Genomic DNA, 22,558 nt, shown 5'->3' with positions numbered 1-22,558 from the left:
TTATAAAGAAAATATAGCTGTTTCCTTCCAAAAGCCTTGACATACAACCTGCTGGCAGGTGAATCAATACCTTATCCAAGTTTAGAGAATAGGGATTTTTGCCTCCTAAAACCATCCCCATAATCCCAAATCATGACTGTGCTCAGCCCCACAGCAACAGGCACAGTCCCACGGACTGGGTATGATTCACTAGGCCGAATAGGAACACCTAGGGCAGCAGGGAGCGACTCCTTTGTCTGATACAATTGCTCTCCTTGAGCATGCCTTGAGTGCTCTGTGAAAAACGTTAAGGAGCATTTCCACAAGTGTTTGTTGCAATAAGAGAGATTTAGTTCATTATGCTTTATGCTGCAGAGAACAAAGAATACACCATCCTTCTCCAAGTACTCCTGGAAAACTGAGGGAAAAAGAACAGGATGAAGTAGTTTTCACTGCTGCAAGTATCTAAATGTTCCCCTCTTGCCAAGCAGCCTCTCTCCTACATATATCCTAAAGCTCTTCAGGAAAAGAGCAGGCTCAGTCAATTATTTTAAGGCTCTTTGAAGAAGCTCCAGAAAAACAGACACCTCACAGCCTGAGCAAAGAAAGTCTGACAGTGTTCAAATTTACAGCTGAGACCTATTTCTGCAAATGTGGTTAGATACTCAAAATAGAAGGATTCTTTCCCAGAATACTTACCAATAGTCCTTACTAGGGAGAGTATATTTTATTATTTCTGACATGTGGGTTGTTCCAGTGATGAAACCAGCCCCATGCTGAGTGCAGAGTGGATCAGAGTTTGGGTAGCCAAGCCCAAGTGAGGTTACCCTGACTGCAGATGTTCACTGGAGGTCCACAAACACTGGTCTGGGAGGTTGGCTCTATATGAAAGGAGGCCTACCCTAAGCAACTTCTCTGCTGTTAAAATAACCTGACTACACCTAATGGCAGTGCTTCCTCAGAACCTGGAAAGCCTAAAACCAAATGACCTGGGCTGGAAGTATCTCTAAATTCCAACATATTCTCCTAGCTTGGCTCACCATATTTATTCCTTCATGAGTTCTAACCTGGAAACAAAAAGATAGATAGGCAACCCTAACTGGTAGTCTGACTCCTCCTCACATGGAAAGACTAGGGATAGCTGAACACGGATAAAGGAGCTTCTTCAGATACTCCTTGAGTAAAATTTTAAGGGCTGGGGTTTCCTAGACAAAGGAAATTTTACATTTCTTTTTACATTACTTTTTTACCTTACTTAATTGAAATTCCCTACATTCAGCTGTAATCCACAGTTGAATATAGCTGTGTATATGCAATCCACAATCAAGATTCCACCATTTGTGATTTGTATGGACTTTTTTTTTGTTTTGTTTTTGAACTGGGAAAAGCAAAAACAATTACTCAATCCACTGTGTAGTACCACAGGTCTCTGTAGCACTCTGAGCACACCTGCTCCCTCTTTACAGCATTCTCACAAAGATATTCCAAGCAAAATTTTGGTGCAATCTATCCTTTAGTCTTTTTCTCGCTTCCCAAAATACGTATTAGCATCTTTAGGAGATGTACAGAGGCAGAAAAGTAATCTTGCTTGCAATACTACCCTTGAAATGATTACACCCACATGCAGACTGCTAAAAAACAAACAACAGCCCACACAACTGAAGACCTTAATTTCACAAGCCCTTAAGAAGCTTTCTCAGAAGCAATAATAAAAAAAAAAGAAAATTAAACTTACAATGCAGTTTCTCTGGAATGGGTAAAGACATTTCAAATTAACTCGCATTAGCAGGAGGACCCTCACAATGCCCACCCAAAGTATTCCCACTGCAGGACGTAAAAACGAAAAAGCCATTATGGAATTTAAGAGAAAAGTAATTTTATTGTCTACCAAATCACACCTTGCTTTTTTTTATTTTTACAAATTCCAAAACAAACGAAAAGAATTTTTTTCACGTAATATTATGTAAAAATTCCATTTGCCACAAACTACTATAATCAGTGGAACAAATATATATTTCATGAGTGTGGCCAATTGTAAAAATAATCTTATGAAATAAACATTGTTCATAAAAATACAGTAAAATGCACTTTTCCCACCTCAATAAATATATTTTAATGCTATTTCCAGTTGGCATTTTAAGCCACCAGAGAGCTCTTAATGAAGAAGTCACCAAAGTATAATTTCTCCTCATATACTTTTAGAATTATTGCAATAGTATCCAGAACTGTAAGCATTTTTCTTGCAGTCTTTTGTTTCTGGCTTCAGGGGAATCACAGATAGGAGAAAAGATTTATCTCTAGAAATGTGCTACTCCTATATTGATTCCCATTTTGGAAAGAATGTTTAAGATTTTCTTCCTTTTCACTAAGTCCATAGCACAAACTGTTTCAAAGACGAATTCTCCAGAAAATTAAAGTCTATTGTCCAGAGTTACAGTTTTGTTTTGAATCCCTGTTTAATACATTTAAAATTAAAAAATAAACAGTTATGTTAGATAAAAATAGAAGTTTTAGAACATCTTTAACAACAAAAGCTAAGATAAAGGTTTTGTTAGAAAAAAGAAAATCTTGCCCTTTTTACAAATCTTGCGATTTTTTTAATCCAAGTATTAACCTGAATTCTAGTTCTGCTTTCCATGCGCACACGAAAACACACAATTATACATACACAGATCCCTGATTAAGACATTTTCCAAATGGCTTATTAAAATTTAAAAGTCCATTTCAACTGAAGTCACATTTTGTCTGTCCAAAGCATGCTGTCTCTTCAAAAGATGAGTATTTCTCTTCCTTTCCCATGATGTTTCCTTAGAAGTTCTGCCTACTTGTGAATGAATCCGTGTTTCATACATTACACAGATTGTGACAGCAAGTAAAATATCATTGTGCCCAACTCAATGAGTGCCTTTTAAAAAACAAGCACACAAATTCAACTCGGTTTCATGGCTGAGGACATAGCTAAGATGCTGACAACAGGCTTTTCTTTCTTGTCTCCTTCACTTCCACTCATTAGCTGGTTTCTGACACATAAGAAGACTGGTATATTTGGCATATTTGATGGAACAGAATGAAAACACAACAAAACCAGTTAAAACCCTCTGAGACTTCTCAGACTCATTGCATCACCTCCAGCTCTTCCATTTCGAAGTGTGTATTAAAGCTGTTTGCCATGGATGTATGTTCAAAGATCCTGGTCAGGCTTGGTTTCAGTAGCTCCTGTGAGGTATCACTTTTCAGGGCCATGATCTCGATCTGTCCTGGGATCCCTTCTGTCATAGTACAGAGCCCACAGCAAAGTAATGGTGAGGATCATAGCCAGGATCTGAGTAACTCCAATAGAGATGCCCAGAAATCTCAGCACTTGCAATTGCTTTGTCCCCCTCAAGAAAGTGTACATTTTTTTACCGCATCCCTAGAAAACAAAAAGAGATTAAAAAACCCCAGTCACTATTACTTGGTTTGCAGTTCCCAAGGTTTAACTCATCCTACCCACTGCTGGATTTTCTGGCTCCCAAAACTGTATCCCTCACTTCCTTCAAACAATACTTTGAAAATTATTTGTCCTACTTTTGAAGTGTTTCCATAATGCAATCCTTAAGTTTTCTCATACAAAGAGGTTTTACTGCATGTAACAAGCTGCAAGAGATCTGTGCAGCTCTTCAATTCAGGAATCACTCAAAGTTGATCTGAGTTCCTATCAACTCAGCTGGTTTTGTGAAGGTTTAAAAGCAATTAAAATACTCTTTATCACCTTGTTTCTCTCTTTAAATTGAAGATCTTCAAGGCTGTCAATTATTTAAAACTCTTTAGACTTTTTCTACAAATATTACCTTTATTAAATCCAAAACTAAAACAGTACTCTAGGAAAGATCTACAGACCTGCATAACCTAATCAGAAAAAGTCTGATGAAAACTACACTAACACATCTTAAGTTGGTGTTGCACAGAAAGGGAAATTAAGCTCTTTCCAAACCATCAATTCATGCTCTACAGTTTGTTCACTAATTAAAGCCAACTAATTACCACACAAGGCTTCAGGAAAGCTCCTAAGCCCTCACAAGGCAGGAAGGATCCACAGAGAGACAGTGGCTCTGGGAACTACTGGATAAAAGCTGCAAGCACAAGTTACAATGCTTGTTGCTCAGTAAGGGTGACGTCCAGTACTAGAGACAATACAATCTTGAAAGGAGGTCCCTTTGCTACTCTGGATGATGCTTACTCTATATTCTAAACTTTGCAGGGTTTCATAGCACAAAAAAAAAAAAAATCAAAGGAAAACGGATGCTGATGGAAAATTCAGAACAGCAAACTGGATAAGGTAATACCACGAGACACCAGTCCCAGATGCAGACATCAGGAACCCATCAAAATGGGCACTGTCTTCAGACTGTTATTTTTTGCATTTATAATCCTTACCACATATTTCTTATGGGTATTTTTTAAAGAAAGTAAAGCAATTGATCAAAGTGATGTAATTTGAAGACAGGACATAATAAATAGCACTTTTCAATCACATTGAAATTCTCCAAAGACAACAATTTCAAATGCTGCAGTCCTGAATGTACTTAATAAAAGGCCCAATTTTTGCCACACACACAAAATTCACACTGCAGTCAACAGATTTTCATTTAGGATCTGAAGAAAATTAATGCACTATATGATAATTGTACCAGAGTAAATTAAAGGATCTCAATGTCTTTGCTCATTTCACTATGTCATTTTCTAAACAGTAACAGACAGAGAAGAAGGAGCAAACGTGCATTCTTTGAAATTTCAAAAGAAAAAAAAGCACAATGTAGCAAAAGCAATGTAATTGAACTTGAGGGGGAATGAAAACTGTTACGTTGGCATCTTCTTTTCTTCAATTAGAAGACAGTTGTAGCTATACTATTTTCCAAATTTGTTTTTAATTACAGAGAAACTGGTAGCATTTTAATACTTTTGATAACGTAAAGGAATGAAGGTGCATGCTGGTCACAATTTAAAAATGCTCCACCACAGCAATATTCAAACTCAGATCATTTATTGCCTGGAGAAAACATCCATTAACAGAGAGCGATAACATTAATGCCTGCATCTCCTGCAGTACAGACACATAACTGAGACAAATTATGCCCAATCTAGATAGACTGTTTCCCTCCATTTAATGATATTCTTACTGTTCTGATCTAATACATATTCAAAATCAGTTTCAAAACTGAGAAACACCCTGCCAGCCCTGCTATCTTCACATTCATGCATTTTATTTCTGCTTATGTGACACTTTCATAGTTGGTAGCCTGCAATTAAACAGTATAAAAATATACTTTCTTCGGCAAAAGTAAAAGTTTGTCACTAAATGGGGAGCTCTTGTTGCCAAGTCAAATATAGTACAAAACTTTGCAGTATCCATTCAGAAGAATTATCTTCAGATTCCTACAGAGATATGGATTAAAGCCATTTTATAATTTCAGTTTTGAAGTGGGACAAAAGAGTGTAATTCTGATTTACTGCAACATCACAGAATAAGAATTTGAACTTAAATAATGCACTTCTCAGAGCAGAAAAGATAAGTCCTCAACATAATCAACAAATCTTTTGTATACCCAAAATTTTGAGTATACAATTATATGTATTTATTTAAAACAAATTTTAATATTAAAAATTCAAATAAAACCAAAATGAAAACAAAATTAATTTAACTAAAATTTTGAGTACTCAAAATTATGCTAGAAAACAAAAGAAAATATTGAACATGCAAGTTTGATTTTTTTGAAGATATCAACTCCTACCAATCATTTCATCTAGCCTGCAGTTCCCTACCACAAGATGGGCAGAGCTCAGACCACAATAAACCTCCAAGGCCACATTGTCATCTTCATGCTTCCCTCACAACAATGGCCTTTCTAAGGTCAGTCTGTTCCATGAACTGCACGAACGGTGAAGCCCATCAGAATAAAAAACATCCACCACTGCATTTGAGAAACAGCTTTCAAATTCAAGCAGGGAAAATATGATTACTACCAAAAATACTCTCAAGCAGAACTCAGTCACCTTTCCTTCTGCAAAAATTAAACTGTGAAGAATTCCAACTTAGACTACAGAAAGCTCTGAGTTTCCAGAAAAAAATTACAGCACAGTTAAAACAAAAAATATTTATCAGTCCCAGACAAACTAAACTTCAGTTTTCTGAAGTACTACAAAGAATTTTTCTGAAGTACCAGAATGGACTTGCCAAGCATTTGCATAAGCCAATTTTAGGCTAGCGAGGCTAATCGTATCAGTCTCCCTCTCAAACCACCAGACTATGCAAGTTTGTTTTAAATCAGTTTCTAAAAAAGCTTTTTTTCCTTCAGCTCTCCAAACTACAATTCAGGCAGATTAGCCTTGGAAGTTTAAGTCGGTTTTGCATGATACTGATAAACTTATTAGCAAGTATACTGCAAGAGTCTGTGAGACAACCCACAGGCAAGTACCATGGAAAGAAATGTTTTGCCAACCAAATACTGTAGATATGTCTAAGAGAAATGAAGTATTTTTGTGGCTGGTACAACAGAACATAGCCTGTCCCTTTTTGGAATGGGTTGTGCAGTAGAGAACCAAAAATAAATTTTTGCCAAGAGCTGAGTCCATCCAAAATGCTCTCTGGTACAGTAGGGGAGGAACCATAAATGTACCCTTCAGGTTTCTTTTAGAAAAAAAGCCAGGTAGCCTTTCTTTTTATCAAGTGGGTCTTAACAAAGCCCTTATGTCCTACATAATAAGCATCTTTGGCTATTAATTTTCTCCAAGTAGAACCAAAAGAATTTGAACATATGAAGTGTTCAGAGAACCACTTTCCTGGAATATGGTTGTGGGTATGAAATAGTAGCAGAAGAGATGACACAGGAAAACCTTGCATGTTTAGCACTTCAGTGACTAGTACTTCTCAGAAATTTTTGAGCTTCCTGTGCTCAAAAAGCAGTTTTTCATTGAGTGACACTGCTTACATACTCCTGCCTTTTCACATAAGTACAAAGGATGCATGGGGCAAATGAATGTTCTACAGTTTCCATTCCATGTGTTTACACTTCTTGAGGGCTCTCTGTGACAGACTTGGTCTGCATGATATTAACAGTGGCAATTGTATTACAAAAAGCAACCTTCACTGAAGAGTGAGCCACATTTTTTCCTTCTTCAAGGCTGTGTACGAGGCTGGCAGGGCCCAGAAGAAGCCTGAATGGCTTTCCTGTTCAGAGACTGACACATCTAAAGCGTACCCAGTGATGTCAGTGCTGTGAGCCTTGCCAGAAGGCAAGAGAGGTTCTACAAATAGCTGGTGAAAAGAAAACAGTCTCCACTACTGTCTTTAAGGTTCCCTAGCAAAGACTGGCCTTCTGAGGTACCTGCCTTTTGGCAGCTCTGCCTTTTCTCTTCCTAATGGAAACACACCACCTCCTAAGATGGATGTCTGAAAGTCCAAAATAGATGATATAACTTCTCTTCATTGAGTCAATACCATACAAATTCATTTCCCCAAAACTTGTTTGTTTCCTGGCAATACCCAATAATCATTTTGGCTTGTTTATATAGTGAATTTTCCCTGCTTCAGAGGTATTGCTCCATAGTTCCTGAACAAGAGCCATGCAACACATTCTTGTAAAAAAGGGTCTTGAACAGTGTATAAAAATGGAACAAAATAAAATTGTTCTTTGGGTACTCTTCCATAATGCAGAACTACACCATCCACTGGAGAAATGTTCATGCCCATCCTCCTTCCTATGCACCCTATATTACTCTAAAAACAATCAACTGAAGAATGCATCTCTTGTCAGATCCTCATAACTACCTGATTGAGACACACCTTCTGTCCCTGTTGCACTACCTGGACTATTGGTCATTCTGCTACTACTGAATACACAATTAAAAGTCTTCAGAGGTCTGTTAGCACTAAAAAATGGTAGTAGGCAAACCAGTCTTCAGCCAAAGGTGACTTTGGACAACATTTATGTGAGAACTGAGTTTTAGTAGAGAGCGTATTTATCTCTTTTTATAATGTTCACTCTAAGAACAGTAATGACTTGCTACCATCAGCACTTCCCTTGTCCATTCTGAGTTCAAGCAGGTCCTCTCCTGGTTTTAAGGTGCTTTTTTTTGTAATTCTTTTAAAATAATCATACTGTAATGTAGTAGAGAGAAAGCATTTCTATGCATGGTCAGAGTACAACAACTGAATTACCTGCCTACTGGCATAAGATCTTTTATCAAGAGCACTCTCATCTTTCTAAGAAATTCTCAAAAGTGTCCTTCACTGTAAATTTCACTGGAGTACTCTTCTACTTACCCTACATTCATTTGATTGGCTGGAGCCTGGACATAACACCATAGTTAATTTTTAACTTTTGGATTAAAGCAAATCTGAACTCCAACCTAACCGATATAAAATAAATACCTCAATCTTTAAGCACATCTCAGATGTTAACTGCATTGCCACTAACTTATCTCACTTCCAGGCAAGAGTGGGTAGGTCCATCTGTCCTTCCTTCAGCATTAATAATAAATAAACACTTTCCATAAACACAGCTATTCTACAAACAAATTACTCTGTTGCACTGTAAATGATGAATTCGGAAAATTACTGTATCAGGAAGAATGCACAAAGCCTTCTGAAATATTCATATTTTTCATCTTACCTCCTGATAAAGGTCGCTGAGATCCTCATAATGTGCCTGCTTAGAGCATCCTGGGAACTCTCTGACACAACAGGAGTCAGGTGGCCAGTCCAACTCTGTCATTTCCAGCCAGTCTGTGAAGTACACCACGCCACAACATTTAAACTGCAAAGGAAGGATTAGCCAAGATCAGCAATAATGATGCCACTTCTTCCTGAAACTAGGTCATCAAAAAAGCTAAATAAATTCCTAACACCAACCTCCAAAATATTTACATAGAAATAAAAGTATTTACAAGATCTTCCATGTATCTTGTTTTGCTGTACTTTTACATAAAAGCACCATGAAAATTTCAAGGTAGTGACCAATGAATACCTCAGAAACAGTGAATGGTACCGCTCTGTCCTTTAAATCCCAACTGCTTCCTCAAAGGATGCTTCACAGAAATTGTCCTGTCCTGGAATTCTCCTATCCTTACTACAAGGAACTTACCACATGGTAAATTCATATCAAAATGGTGACACTAATGAACAAGTGTACCAGGGGGTGAAAGAAATAGTAGGAAAAGGTCTTACTAGTGAGGACTGTTCCTTCAAGGTTACAACTATGGACACATCTGTTGAAAACCAGAAAAAGCACAGATTTACTTTAATACAGATGTGAGAGACTAAAAAGCAATGCCTCGAAACAGCTCAGTGTGTGGGGGAGGGGGCAGATCAGGTTCTGCCAAGGTGGGATCATGCTCTGCCTCCAGACCCTGCTTCCTTGAATGCCTTTGGTGCAGCTGTCAGTCACTGACACATAGGGAGCACTGGCCCACACCACACCCCCTGGAGCCCCTAATCCAGATCCCAAATAGCTGGCACACCAGAAGCTCCACCAGAGCAAATAAAACCAACACCATGAGGTCTCCACGTGGTCACAGCCCTATTTTCCCTGGATTTGTAGCAGCTGGTGCTACCGTGGACCTAAGGCAGTAGGTATAATTCTCTCTCTCTTTTTTTCTTTACTTCTTCTCATAATTCCCTTTTCTTGATATTTGGGTAACTTAAACTTGGACAGGTTGGAATTTGCTAAGTCAATGCTTTGTGAAATGCATTTTGATTGAATGTGTTATTTAAACTTTTGCCAAGTTCCCTTATTTTCTAAAGTTTGCCAGTAAAAGCATGTTATTTTGGCCTCCTGAAAACGTAGTGTTTTTCCCACATGTAACCTCAAGGTATAAAAGAACCTAAGGCCCTTTTAATAAATCCCTCAGACAGGTTTTGGGGCTCTGTATCTTTATGCTGTAAAACCCCTTTGATGAGCTCATGAGGTGAGCCTGGGGTCCTAAAACACAAAAAAAAAAAAAAAATTAAAAGAGTGAGAAAAAAGATATAGAAGTTGCAAATGCTAAAAGGAAAATGGAAAACAAAAGGAAAGGGTATCACACTAAAGTAAATACTGCAACAGAATCAACCATAAAAGTAAGAAGTCTGGCTGCAAAGCAGATGAGCCATAGTAGGCTATAAAAACCAGCAGGACTAACAAACTGTCTTCTCCTCTGCAAAGTACATCCAGAGATTTAAAGCCAAATGACCATTCTACCACATTAGTAGCTGCTTTCATATAGGAAAGGGATAAAGCAGCTACATTAGATTTGGGTTGGCACTGAACGCGGACTTGACATGACTGAAAAGAAGCCTTGCTGCGGAAACAAGATGCAATCTTTTTTCTGTCTGAATGTCCTCCAGTACCAGCTGGAGTGTAAGTCATCCCCTGGTTCCTTTGACCCATGGGCTTGGGAACATATTTCCCCCCTCTACCCACTTCAGAGCCAGAGTCCTGTATTCCGCACCACTCCTTGCTCACAATCAAGCAGATCAGTGCCCAGACTGTTGGCACACACTGTGCCCTTGACCTTACCAGTCCTCTTAAAAATCTGCTTCCTTCTTTACCACAGCTTTAATGTCTCTGTTTTTATTAGTTTGTTAGTCCCAACACAGGACTTGAAGGAAAGCTCAACCTTTGGCTCCTCGCTGTCATTGCAAAGACCGCATCATTATTATTATTCATATTATAACCAGCCACTATGATGACACCACAACAACTAGGAGGATAAGAGGCAGATTTTAATTTAATCAACCTATACGTTTCAACCAAGATACAAGTACCAGCTCTATTCAAGGAAAATGGATTGAGACCATTTAATTATATTATCTCAGCTACAAAATAGACATAAACACTCTACCTGCATATGAAGAATTACTTAGTTTCACAGAGCACTTGAATAACCAGAGCAGGGAACAGGGTGGGAGTATGCTGGTGTTTAACCTCTTTCTTTCAGGTTTTAGTATAAATACAGACTAACCAAGTGCTGCCAGGAAATGTTTAAATAAACAGGAAATCTGTGCAACATTGATAGATTTCAACATTTCAACAAGAGCAACACAATGACAGGCATTTAAGAAGTTCTCTTCCTGCACGTGAGTTATATTTGGAGTTAATGGGTTTTACCTCAGGCGATTTCATGTTCATGTTTCTGTAACATAATACTTCATTCTTTGAAAAAAGTTCTGAATTTTAGTAGGGTAGAGGGCAAAGCTGTGAATACACAAGGAAGCTTTATGGTTTGTTTCTGACCCCCCCAGTCAAAGGAAATAAAAACCCTAATCACTTTCACAAACCTAAGAGACAGTGTTGGCATCGTTATGAAAACTTCCTTTTCCACTCCTTTCCAGCTAAACACATATCTTAACCATGCAGCTTGATGAAAAGAAACTACAGAGCCTACAGGAAGGGGAGCACAGTTTAATATTAAAACCTCATATTCATTGTACTTTACCTGCAGATTTTTAGTTTTATATACATTGTATCCTAAAATGCTATAGTAATCTTAAAAGGTGTTCATGTCCTATCTTACTGGCAAAGGTCAGAAGAGAGTGTTAGCAATTTATCCGAATTTAGTGACACTTTTCTTTTGGTGTTTAAGCATCTTTAGGGCATATAAAAACGGAAGAACTGGATATCAAGTGATGTTAAAAGATACCATCACTAGACAGTGTTTCATATGAAATGAACTTTTCACTTACAACCAAACCTCTTCCTTTAGCAGATAAGTAACATTTACTGAGCATGTATTACTTCAGTTCATGAACTACTGTCACCTTACCTCCCTCTGGAAGAAATTCCAAGCATGGGTCAGCCACTGGTACCTAGGTAGGCCATAATTGGTCATCCTGGCTTTCAGTGTGATCATATCAGACCACTGCACTGGAACCTGGAGCAAGGAAAGATAAATGATTTACACAGTGGATCAATAAGCTTGTGGCTCCAAATCCACAAATTCCATCCATTCTTTGATCTTTCCAGTGCAATGACCAAAATAACGTTGTATACAAATAAAACAGGAAAACAAGTATTGCAATTTTTATGATACTAATACTTCACAAGCTTTTCTTAAAATATCAGGAGAAAGTTATTTTTTTCCTGTGCTTACAAATTAATCTATGCTGGAAAAGGAGTTACATTTGGGAGAGATTCAGGGATAGTTGGGTACAATCTGGTTACACCACTACTACACTTTTTATCTGGCATAAAACTTGAACTGAGTCCCATCCAAGTCATCAGGGATGGCATTTCTCTGCCCCAGTTTAGGCATCTCCCTGCTGTTTTCTTAGTCAACAGAAAGAAACAGGCAGCCAAACGGGGCAATTGATCACAAGATAAGTAATTTAAACAGAGCAGATGCATCATTGCCTTGAAGTCTCAAATCCACTTCACTGTCTAAGGTGACAAACTTAGATCTAAATGTCTAACTTCCACATATATAAAACTAATTGGGAGGAATTCTACCCCAGGAGTTTTTTCAATGATTTTCTGGTTTTGTCTGGAGTCCTGTATGCAGGTATCCTTAATGTGTTCTATTTCAGTATCTCGCTCAAGAACAGAAACAAGGAAGTGTAGACGAGGCCTTGTGACCTTTTTTCTTCATACACACTCACAGTCTCGTAAATGTTTTCTTCTTAAAGAAGGATTCTTGAAGTATTTTTCTTTCAAATTTGACCACTCAGAAGTGAGGTGCTGGTGCTCTCCATTGTCTGAACATGACAAGTCAGCAATTCATTACAAACCAAAGCAAGTGCTATGGCATCAGGCACGCAGTGCATTTAAGAGTCAAGATTAGAACCTGACTTCTGTTCAGCTGCACAGATTTCAGTGTGACAAAACAAAACAAGTTGCTGAAGACTGTACTGCCCTCCTAGGCACACATACCATCATGCTGAGTTTTGCCTTGTTTCCACTAGCCTTAAAAGTCATGGTGAAAGAAACCACAACTGCAATATCAGTTGTCAATTGGATGGCAGGGGAACCCAGCTCCTCTAGCAGTCATGACTTTGCTATCCTGTTCAATTTGGAGCAAACCATAAGGGCATTCTGCAAGTAGCAACAGATGTTATCTAATAAAAAACCTCGATCACAGTACTTCCCAAGAAGCCTGGTCTTCACTGTGCTAGATACTCTACAAAAACGTAGGGACAAACGCTGCCTGCCTGAACCTATAAGACAAATAAGAACATTTGATAATGTTTCATTACCGCTATTAAGTTATACTACATTTCTGATGCCCCAGTAAAGCTTCATATCATTAATATATTAATAATGTCCCAGAAATGTAACATGCCTTTCACTTAGCACATTTTTCTCTTAAATGATAAAGTGTTGAACTCACAATTGCCCACATGAAAAATACATTAGCAGTAGAGTACTAAAAATACTTTAAAACAGTATCACAGAATCTTTCTATCACAAACATTTACATTGGTTTGTACTCAATGCATTTCTCTTTCTTCTGCATCGTAAGTTACACTCTGCTTTCTTCAGGTAATTTGATATTGTCACAACTAAGCTCATATTTGCTAGATTATTTTTTTATTATTTTTTATTGTTTGAGTTGAACACAATCCAAGGTTATACCCACAATGCAAGACATCCAACTTCTTTAGGAAATCCGTGGGGAAAAAAAAAAGGCAGAAAAAGTGCTCAAGAAGTGAGAGAAGGAAATTAAAAGCAAGGCAAAACAATCTAAACATCACTGTAGAAAGGCAATTTGAATTCTGGAGGTAAGGAAGGATTTTGGAATGTGTGTCTGACTGCTCCAAGAATGAAGGCATATGAGGAGCCACTGAGGTCACTTGGTCTGTTCAGCTTGGAGGAGACTGAGGGGAGACCTCATTGTAGTTATAACTTCCTCATGAGGAATGCACTGATCTCTTCTCTATGGTGACCAGTAACAGGACCCAAGGGAATGGCCTGAAGTTGTGTCAGGGGATATTCGGTCAGATATTAGAAAAAGGTTCTTCACCCAGAGGGTGGTTGAGCACTGGAACAGGTTTCCCAGAGAAGTGGCCACAGCATCAGGAATGACAGAGTTCAAGAAGTATCATTCAAACACTCTCAGGTACATGGTGTGACTCTTGGGGATGGTCTTGAGCAAGGTTAAGAGCTGGACTCAATCCTTGTGGGTCCCTTCCAACTCAGCATATTCTGTGATATTCTGTGATATTCTGTGATTCTGTGAGTTAAGGACATTGATGGATGTACTAAATAGCTTCCTATCAGCTCATATACACAGACTGGTGTACAATAATAGATGCCCAAGATGCATCTGTCTGACTATACACCAATACTCTTCTGTAGCGTGTGGAAAAACAAAAACTAGAGATGCTGGTTTAATATTAACGTAAGTTTGTAAAGTTCGTTCTGCCATTGAGATCTACTCACTCATTATTATTTTTCTAATGATTATCAAGGCTTGATCAATGCCTAAGTAAGCCAAGAACCCACACTGGCTTTTCAATCTTGTGGGTGGAATAAATTAGTCATGAGGCACACTTCATGCTGAGAGCTATCATGAGCTGGAAGGAAAATTGTTTATGCAAGGACTCTTAGAGCAACTTGTCCACACTCCAAGGAGAGCCCATACGGAATCAGCAGAGGCGGTTATGCCTCAGTGACATTTCTGACAACATCACCCACCCACCTACACTAACGCCAGCTGATCCTCTGAAACCCACCAGGGGCCCATGTGGTTTCATGCTATGCTGAAAAAAACATGACATCAAGTCACCCTTATGGGTATAAGAGGGAGACTTCTTATCTTCATCAAGTAGAGTAGGTAGAAGCATGCTCCACAGAAGTGACCTGCACAGGTATGAAAGAACCCCTGAAAAAGAACTGTGCTCTTCCAGACTGCCACATTCCCTATGGGTCTCAGCAGCAACAAACCCAGCTGCAGCCCACCCCATCACGCAAAAAGCAGTATTGTTAGAACAAAGGTAATAATAGTGAGAGATCAGATGAAAAGAGAAAATAACAAAAAAACAACAACAAAACCCCAACGCAACCCAGTATTTCAGAGGATGAAGAAGAAAATAAATATTTATACAGGGAAAAAAGAAAAAAGAAAAAGAAAAGCAAAAAAAGAGTATCTGGGTTCACTGTGACCCACTGCAGATGATGCTGGCATGGAATTCAGCACTTACTTTAGCAAAGGGATGCAAGGACATTAGGTTTCTTCTGGTGGGAAACAGCACCACCAGTGCGTTAACATATATTAGGGCTATGCCAGCTCTTATCAAACTGTCCAAGGTTTGGGTTTCAGTAGCATAGCATGTAATCAAAAGCTTGGGGGTCAGACTAAAACACACCGTAACTTCAGGTTCTCAAACTGAATAGGGAAGGCTAGAGAAAGCATGTTCCAGTGCTCTGAAGGCTATATGTTGTTTCAGGCAGTTTCCACTGACTAGATTTCTGTGGAAAGACGGATGTTAGTTATGACAGTAATCTTTGGCAAAACCCCCACAGAGGGCAGCTGTGCCCATAGGATGAAGAATGCCTCTTGTCTGTATTCCCAATTTTAAAATGAATCAACACAAGCTGACATTTAAAGCAAAGGAATAGCCTTAATTGCTGTTATACTAGAACAGCCGTCTGGAAGCTGTTCCACAAGGGAATGAATTCTGATGCAAAGTGCTGCCACGTAACTTCAGACTTCAAATGTGCCAGAAATTCCTTTGGTCTACGTACTGTGTAAATATCAAGAAAGTTGCCTCCAATCTTACTGCAATGTAATTGCTATTCACTGTTGGAAAGACCATTATATTGGGCATATCTTGGCAGTTAAGAGAAAATATTTGTCCCTCTATTCATAAAAGTGTACCAAACTGAGTACAAGATGTAAAGATAGCAGCCAGCAGAGTAACATTTCAGTTTAATTTCAGTTCAGTGCTTATCCATTTCCTTACATGATGGTTACAAGTCCTCAGTTTGAAAATTAAAGGTTGGTGCAGCTATAAAAACAAGACAGAGATAAAACGTCTTCACAAGTTTACAGAAGAGTGTTTCATAGTCAAGACATGTTTTGCTTAAAACTGGCATTTACAGTTTGTGGAGGCAGTGTGTAGATTTCGGCAGACAGCAAGTCCTCTGTTGAAAGAACACACTGTCTCTTTACAATGTAGTACACTCTTTAAACATGAAGAATTTTGGGGCCAAAATCCCTTCAAATTCTCACATCTACTCTCTCAAAAGCCTTAGTGAAGCCTGAAGCTCATACTTTATCCTCAAAAGTTTCAATTACTTCAATGAAAACCTGCCTAAGCAAGAATTAACAAAAAATGAAGTCCTTAAGTCAGGTGCTGCAGGATTTGGCTCTCAAATACAGAGGGGGTAAGCAGAAACCGAGATAGGACCTTCCAGACAGACAAGCTTTCCCAGAAGAATTCTCTGTTTAAAAACAAGGCAGTCACTTGAAATTAGACTGTCAGAGTAATGAACAGAGATAAACACTAGAGCAATTAGGAAACAGCTACCTAATGGAAATCTTTTTCTTCTGCTGAAAAAAACAAATGCAGCCTCCTTTTCTGACTCACCGTTATTTCCTGCTCGTAGGTCCAAACACCACAGGCCAGTTCAACACAGAATATTACAAGCAAGCTTCCAAAGTACTGAAGAAAACAGAATGGTCTTAGTTATTTTTATATTCTTTGAAATATAAAAGTTTTCAAATTAAAAAAAAACAATATTAAAGAACTTCTCAGAACATTATTAACATTTCATGTGACTGAAGACATGGAAACTGAAATTCATTTTTGTAAACAGCATATGAAAGATTCATGTGGCAAACTTTCTGATATTTCTTACCAACATGAAGCATATGAACATTACAATGGACAAATCAATGAATTTCCTTGTTGCTCAAGAGTACAAGGCTATCCTGATACATTATACTAAAACTGCTGCAAAGAGGACAATCTTTTTCCCCTCATACATGTATAAAAGAAATTTCTTTTTTTCAGTTTCATTAAAGAAACATACGCAAATCATTCTAATAGCCAAAAGGGGAAAGGAAATTAAAAAATAAAAAAAATTGTCACAAGAAACAAACAGGGTTCTTGAAAACTATGTTCTTATCAAAGTGATCTAGGTATTTGAGGTCAGGTCTAACTGTACAAATATTTATTGAGATTGACTGAAGTATCTTTTTCTATAACAAAGTCTAACCCTTGACCTATTTAAAAATAGCAACTTCAAGTATAAATGAAGTAATGACATTTAAGAAAAACTGGTTGCTGCAAGTAAGAAGAGCGAGACTGTCTTCTGCATAGCATCAACAAACCCTTTCTGAACTGCAGGATAAATCTGCATGGACATTAAGGCTGCTTTAACTGGTGTTCTCCATTAGAAGTAGCCCATTTATCTTTCATTTAAAGCAGAAATACAGTCCCATTCATTGCTGACTCCAAACTTTATTTCATGTCAATGGACTGAGCTCCCCCTTCTCAATACGCGAGACTTAAAAGTTACAGTCTTCATGGATTTTAATTTAATTTGGAAACCAAAGAAACACCATCAAAATATAAAATAGAATAGAATAAATATATAATTCCATAGTAGGACATATGCTGAATGGCTTCTAATTTAGTAATTTTATTCTGGAGTCTACTTAGGATGAATATAAAAGACAAAAAACACGTACTGATGGTAGGTGATTTCTTTTTTCTATTACAGGGTCAATAAGATGTATTATTTAAAACAGGATTCCTAACAGTCATCTACATAGCAGCTTTTTCATTTACCTAGTCTGGAACTGAGTAATTCACAGATACCTTGGCAGCTACTGAACAGTGTCCTGCCTTAATTTCTACTTGTGATCAAATCTAACTCCCTAAATTAGGTTTGTGTATACACACACACACATAAAAAAAGTACATGAAAAAATATTCATGTTAATTTTCAGGAGAAACATGTACTCATATGCTCCCCCTGCAAAGATCTGTCCAATAAAGATGGTGTTGAAAAGAGAATTCCTGTTTTATTAGGTCTCCATCATATTACATTGCATCTTTATAGTCATTACAGCTGACCATATTACATTTTCTTACAAATCAGCACTGAAAGCACACACAGAGCTCCAGTAAAGGTCTTCAATAACCAATATGTTCATCCTCCAAAGGTCCAAAAGGAAAATATGAATCATACCTTGCAAGAACAATGATAATTTCTCTAAAAAATAAATTCATGAGCTTCTATGAAAAGTAACCAGTACAAATACAGTGCCTGCAAATTATGCAAAGGGTTCTTTAATAAAAAAAAAAAAAAAGAAACAAAACATGGAAAACTACTTTTCTAAGTATTCACTTTGAAAACAGGAAAGAATGTCACATGCTTTAGCTCTTTTAATTAATATTAAAAAAAATGTTTAAGGGCATTATGACTAATGCCCTTTTCGAGAAGAACAACTAAATGTTTCAATGAAAAGTAATTTTGAGTTCTCAGCTGTCAAAATTTCAGTGGGTTTATCCTCTAATTGAATACCAAGCCTGGGACTGCCTGCTATCCCTGAACCTTATACAAAACTCGCTGCTCATAGTGAAAGTGAAACATCTAGGGGTATATGTATGGCATTCTCTGCAAAGCTCTTAATTTGAAGTTCTTTGTAACATTTAACTCATTCATCAACCTTAACGTTTTTGTCAGCATATAGTTAAGAATGCTTGTGGTAGTAGACGGAGACAGAAGAGCCAAACCAAAGATTTTCTCCAGTTACCGAAAATAGCCCAGAATCAAAAGCTATTTAGCCAGATTCACTCATAAACCACTGCTGGGTCTGCCAAGGACTGAGCACTCCTAACCAGCTACATCTGGACACATCAGAGCACTGCAGAAGAATCAGGCCTTCTGTCCTGAGAAGTCACATCTCTGTCCACAGACAAAAAAAGACACAGTGAAAAGCCCGTGCTGGGAACTGAGCGACTGCAGTACACCAAAACTTGCACACAGAAGGTTCAGTTTCACTCTGCTGCTGAGGGGTATATTATACCTCTCTCTAAATATAATGGTTTGCAAAACAAATAATTCTTATATAAGTTTTGTGGGAAGAAAAACCCTCTAACCATTATTTAAATTTATTACACCTAATTTCCATCTTTCAAATCCAGGAATTATTACTGGCTTCAGTGCTTATTCCTTGTCCCCAGTTAAATTCCCACAGAAGCCTGAATGCTAAATGCATCTTCCTGCATTTACACACTTCTCTGCCAGAAACAGGGACTTGGTTTTGAAGCAAGGGTAAATATTTCTTCTTATGGGCTAACTGGCTACATGTTGTAAAGAATACTAACTCACTGAGCAGCACTACAGTATATCACACTCAAAACTGCACCAGCAGGTCACTGACATTAACCTTCTACAGCAAACCTCCCTCAGAGTACTGGCCATTGGTGAGGTATTTTCTACCGCTTCTTTGTTTCTCACTCTTTTGGGGTTTTTTTTGGCAGAGAGAGAATAAGAAGGGGAAAGCACAGAGGGGAGCGAACAGTTTTGCGAAGACATATACAGGCCATCATAAAATAAAAATCCAAAACCTACAAGCAATTAATGCACAGTAGTGATTATTTTAAGAACTACCTTTTACATGGTAAATCCTACAGACTTTTAACATCTGCCTTTTGTGGGCAACTGCTAATCACTATCAATCTCTCCCTAGTCTGACTATGCAAAGTCATCAGAAAACTGGAGCAGTGCCTTGACCCTGTTACAAAGCCATCAGTCTCACCAAAGGATTTCTTCCAGCAAGGCTGTGAGAAAGCTAAAATGTTGCTTCTTTGAGAGAATCTGAATGATTGCAACACCAGTAGAAAACATTCTTCTGAGAGTAATAAATCAAAGTAAAATTATTTGCCAATTTAAAAATAAATAAATAAAGCAACAGACATTTGCTGCTCCTCACTGAGTCACAGATTCGCATGTGGCCAAGATCCTAAGCTTCAGCATCCCTTCAGTTTCAAATACATGTTGTCAGTTGGCAGGAGCTGGTTCTTCTGCAACCTCCTCCTTAAGCTCGCTCACCACCACAGGTAAGAGGCAAAGGAGGAGAGGAGGTTGGGAAGGAGGCAGCAGCTCTGTAAAGCAGTAGCTTTCTTACACAAGCATTTCCTCTTATACCTGGAACCTTGGTATAAGGTACACAAGCACTTGGATTTGCAGCACTGACAGTCTCCAGAGGCTTAAACAACTCTAATTTTCCAGCACATCAGTCCTGAAAGAGAGGTGAAGGAACTGGAGATGGAAAGACAGAGGGATGAAGGGCCAAGGAAAGATAGTAAAGATATTCCCTGTGTAATCACCAGATGCTGTTCTACTGCAATCTACTCGAGATTTTGTCTACTGGAATCCACTCTTTATGTGGTACAGGCCACAGCCAATATCCAAATCCTGAAACCTCTGAAGCAGAAACCACACACAACAGTATGGAAACCAACAACAACACTACCTACTAATGCGGAGACACCACCAGGTCATACACAGCTACTGCAACTTGCAACAGTCTCCAGAAAGGTCTTGCTCTCCTGCAAGTCAGACAGCACTAAGTCTGCATCTACAGAGAATTCATATACAAGACAAAAAAGGACAGTGGGATAGTGGAACATATTGAATGCAAATCCAATTACGATGAATTTCAACCACAAAAGGAAGGTAATCATCAAGTAAATAAAGACAGAAAACAATAACAAAAAAAAAAGAAAAAAATGGAGACTAGTATTGAATAGGTTTTGTCCTAATTCAAAGAGCTATTTGCATAAAGGCTATCAGAACCTGATAAAGAACTAGAAAAGTACATGGTACTTTCAAATATGCATTAAAAATCAAAATAATTCAAAACTATTTTTATAAAGATCTATATGGATTGTCTAAGTAAAGTCAGAAATTTTAGTCCGAATAACATTCCTGCACACCACAGTGGAACCCCGTAAGAGGGTACAAGCTCCATATATGCCAGTGATCCATACAAGGAGTATACATGCTCTGGCATATGCCTAAAATGTCTTCTTATCTCTTCATCTAAGGCTAAAAACTTAGCTACAAAATTAATTTATCCTAATTAAGTTTTGACAGGTTTTTTGCTATTCTATTTGTTCTACCAAACTAAGCTAACACCCACCACCATCAAATATATTCCAGGAACATATTTCTTTCTTGATCATCTCAACCATTTAGATAAAAACACAAATAAAAATAGCAAAAGCAAGCACAAAATCACTACTGCAAAATCTAAGTTATTTTGCACTTGCTTGAGAGGTGTTTATTCCAATAACTCCCATTCTCTTCAGAGAGTAATAGTGAAAAGTACACACATGAAGTGCTGCCCAACACAAGATCTCTTTCTCATGGCTTTTCATCCTGCAGAGTACAGAATTTATTTTGTGGTAATTGTGGGTAACTTTAGGGAAGGATGTAAAGTGTGAAACATGATGCTTTATGTTTTTTTGCAGAGATGTAATACAAGCCTCTTATGTAGATCTAGAGATTTTGTTTGTTTGTCTCGAATATGCCACAGGATTCCTGCAATTAATCACTTAATATAATTTGTCTATGCTTTTCAGGCAAAAGGTGAAAAGAAGTGCTAAAAAATAATCTCCTCTTTTTGTTACTGACAGGATGGAAAAAAACCCCATGACTTCAAAAAACACAGTACATCAACAGAGTTCGCAAAAATTTTGATCCTCCTCCCACCCTAGTCCCCATTTTAAATGTCCTTCTCAAAAGTACTTCCAAGAACATGGAATTTCTCAGAGATTTTTCTGACAGTAGGAATATGAAATTCAAACTACGAAGGAAAACTTGAGTCAAAACTCTAGTGCCCTGCAGTAGTCTCCTTTAGTGCAACAGCCAGGGCAATGTCAACATCCACTGCCCCATTTCAACCACCATGATAATCCCACCAGCGCAGATACAAAACTCCTAGGATACCCCTGGCATAAGCATTATGTCTGAAATGAAGCTAAAACCAGGAGCTCTCAGAAATTTGGTGACTCCGGGTACTTATTGACCAACGAATCACTATGGTCCTCTGGTGCCAAGCAGTCCAGGCAGTTAAGGGCAGCTGTACTATAAAGCTGAACATACCCAAGTATGTTCCTGAAGTGATTTTTTTTCCACATGGATTTTTTTGCTCTACCACAGCTGGCTTCAGTAATTTGTTCCCAATTACCTATGGAATGCCTCATCAGCATTCAGCTACTATAACTCATGAAACTGGGCTCTTTAACCCATGCACAAGGAGAATCAAAGACCTGAACACATCCCCAGTCATGCTCCCTTGATCCTGCTCACACCAAACGTAGTGTGATCAGGTTTTTTTGCAGTTTGGAAGTGTGGTTTGGAAGCAAGAGTCCATTCAACTCACAAAAACATGAACAGAGACAGGGTTCTGCAGCAACCCAAATTTCTTCAGGACCAGAAAGGCAAAGAGTTGTTTAATAAATCTTTTTCCTCCCTCAAACCTTTTGGTTTATATGGTGGATGTTGCTCTTGTTATTGGAATTAAGACCCTATTTCGTCTGTTCTGACAGCTTCTGAGTTAACTGCTGTCAACGTGAGGAGGCTTCACAATCTATTTAATTAAT

General features: G+C 38.1%; 1 protein-coding gene across 1 annotated transcript in view; it reads right to left on the bottom strand.

The window, feature by feature from the left end:
* Positions 1-1,838: 1,838 nt before the first annotated feature.
* Positions 1,839-22,558, bottom strand: part of TSPAN12 (tetraspanin 12) — a 45,623-nt gene continuing 24,903 nt past the window's right edge. Inside the window, exons 4-7 of the mRNA XM_050324210.1 lie at positions 16,523-16,597; positions 11,761-11,868; positions 8,631-8,774; positions 1,839-3,391 (exon numbers count right to left, since the gene is read on the bottom strand). Coding sequence (XP_050180167.1) covers positions 3,206-3,391; positions 8,631-8,774; positions 11,761-11,868; positions 16,523-16,597 — 513 coding nt within the window. The 3' untranslated portion in view covers positions 1,839-3,205. The remainder of the gene's footprint in view (positions 3,392-8,630; positions 8,775-11,760; positions 11,869-16,522; positions 16,598-22,558) is intronic.

Source organism: Myiozetetes cayanensis, unplaced genomic scaffold (assembly GCF_022539395.1).
Source record: "Myiozetetes cayanensis isolate MyiCay16 unplaced genomic scaffold, myiCay2020 scf3, whole genome shotgun sequence".
Classification (NCBI taxonomy): Eukaryota; Metazoa; Chordata; class Aves; order Passeriformes; family Tyrannidae; genus Myiozetetes; species Myiozetetes cayanensis.
This window is presented reverse-complemented; position numbering and strand designations above follow the sequence as displayed.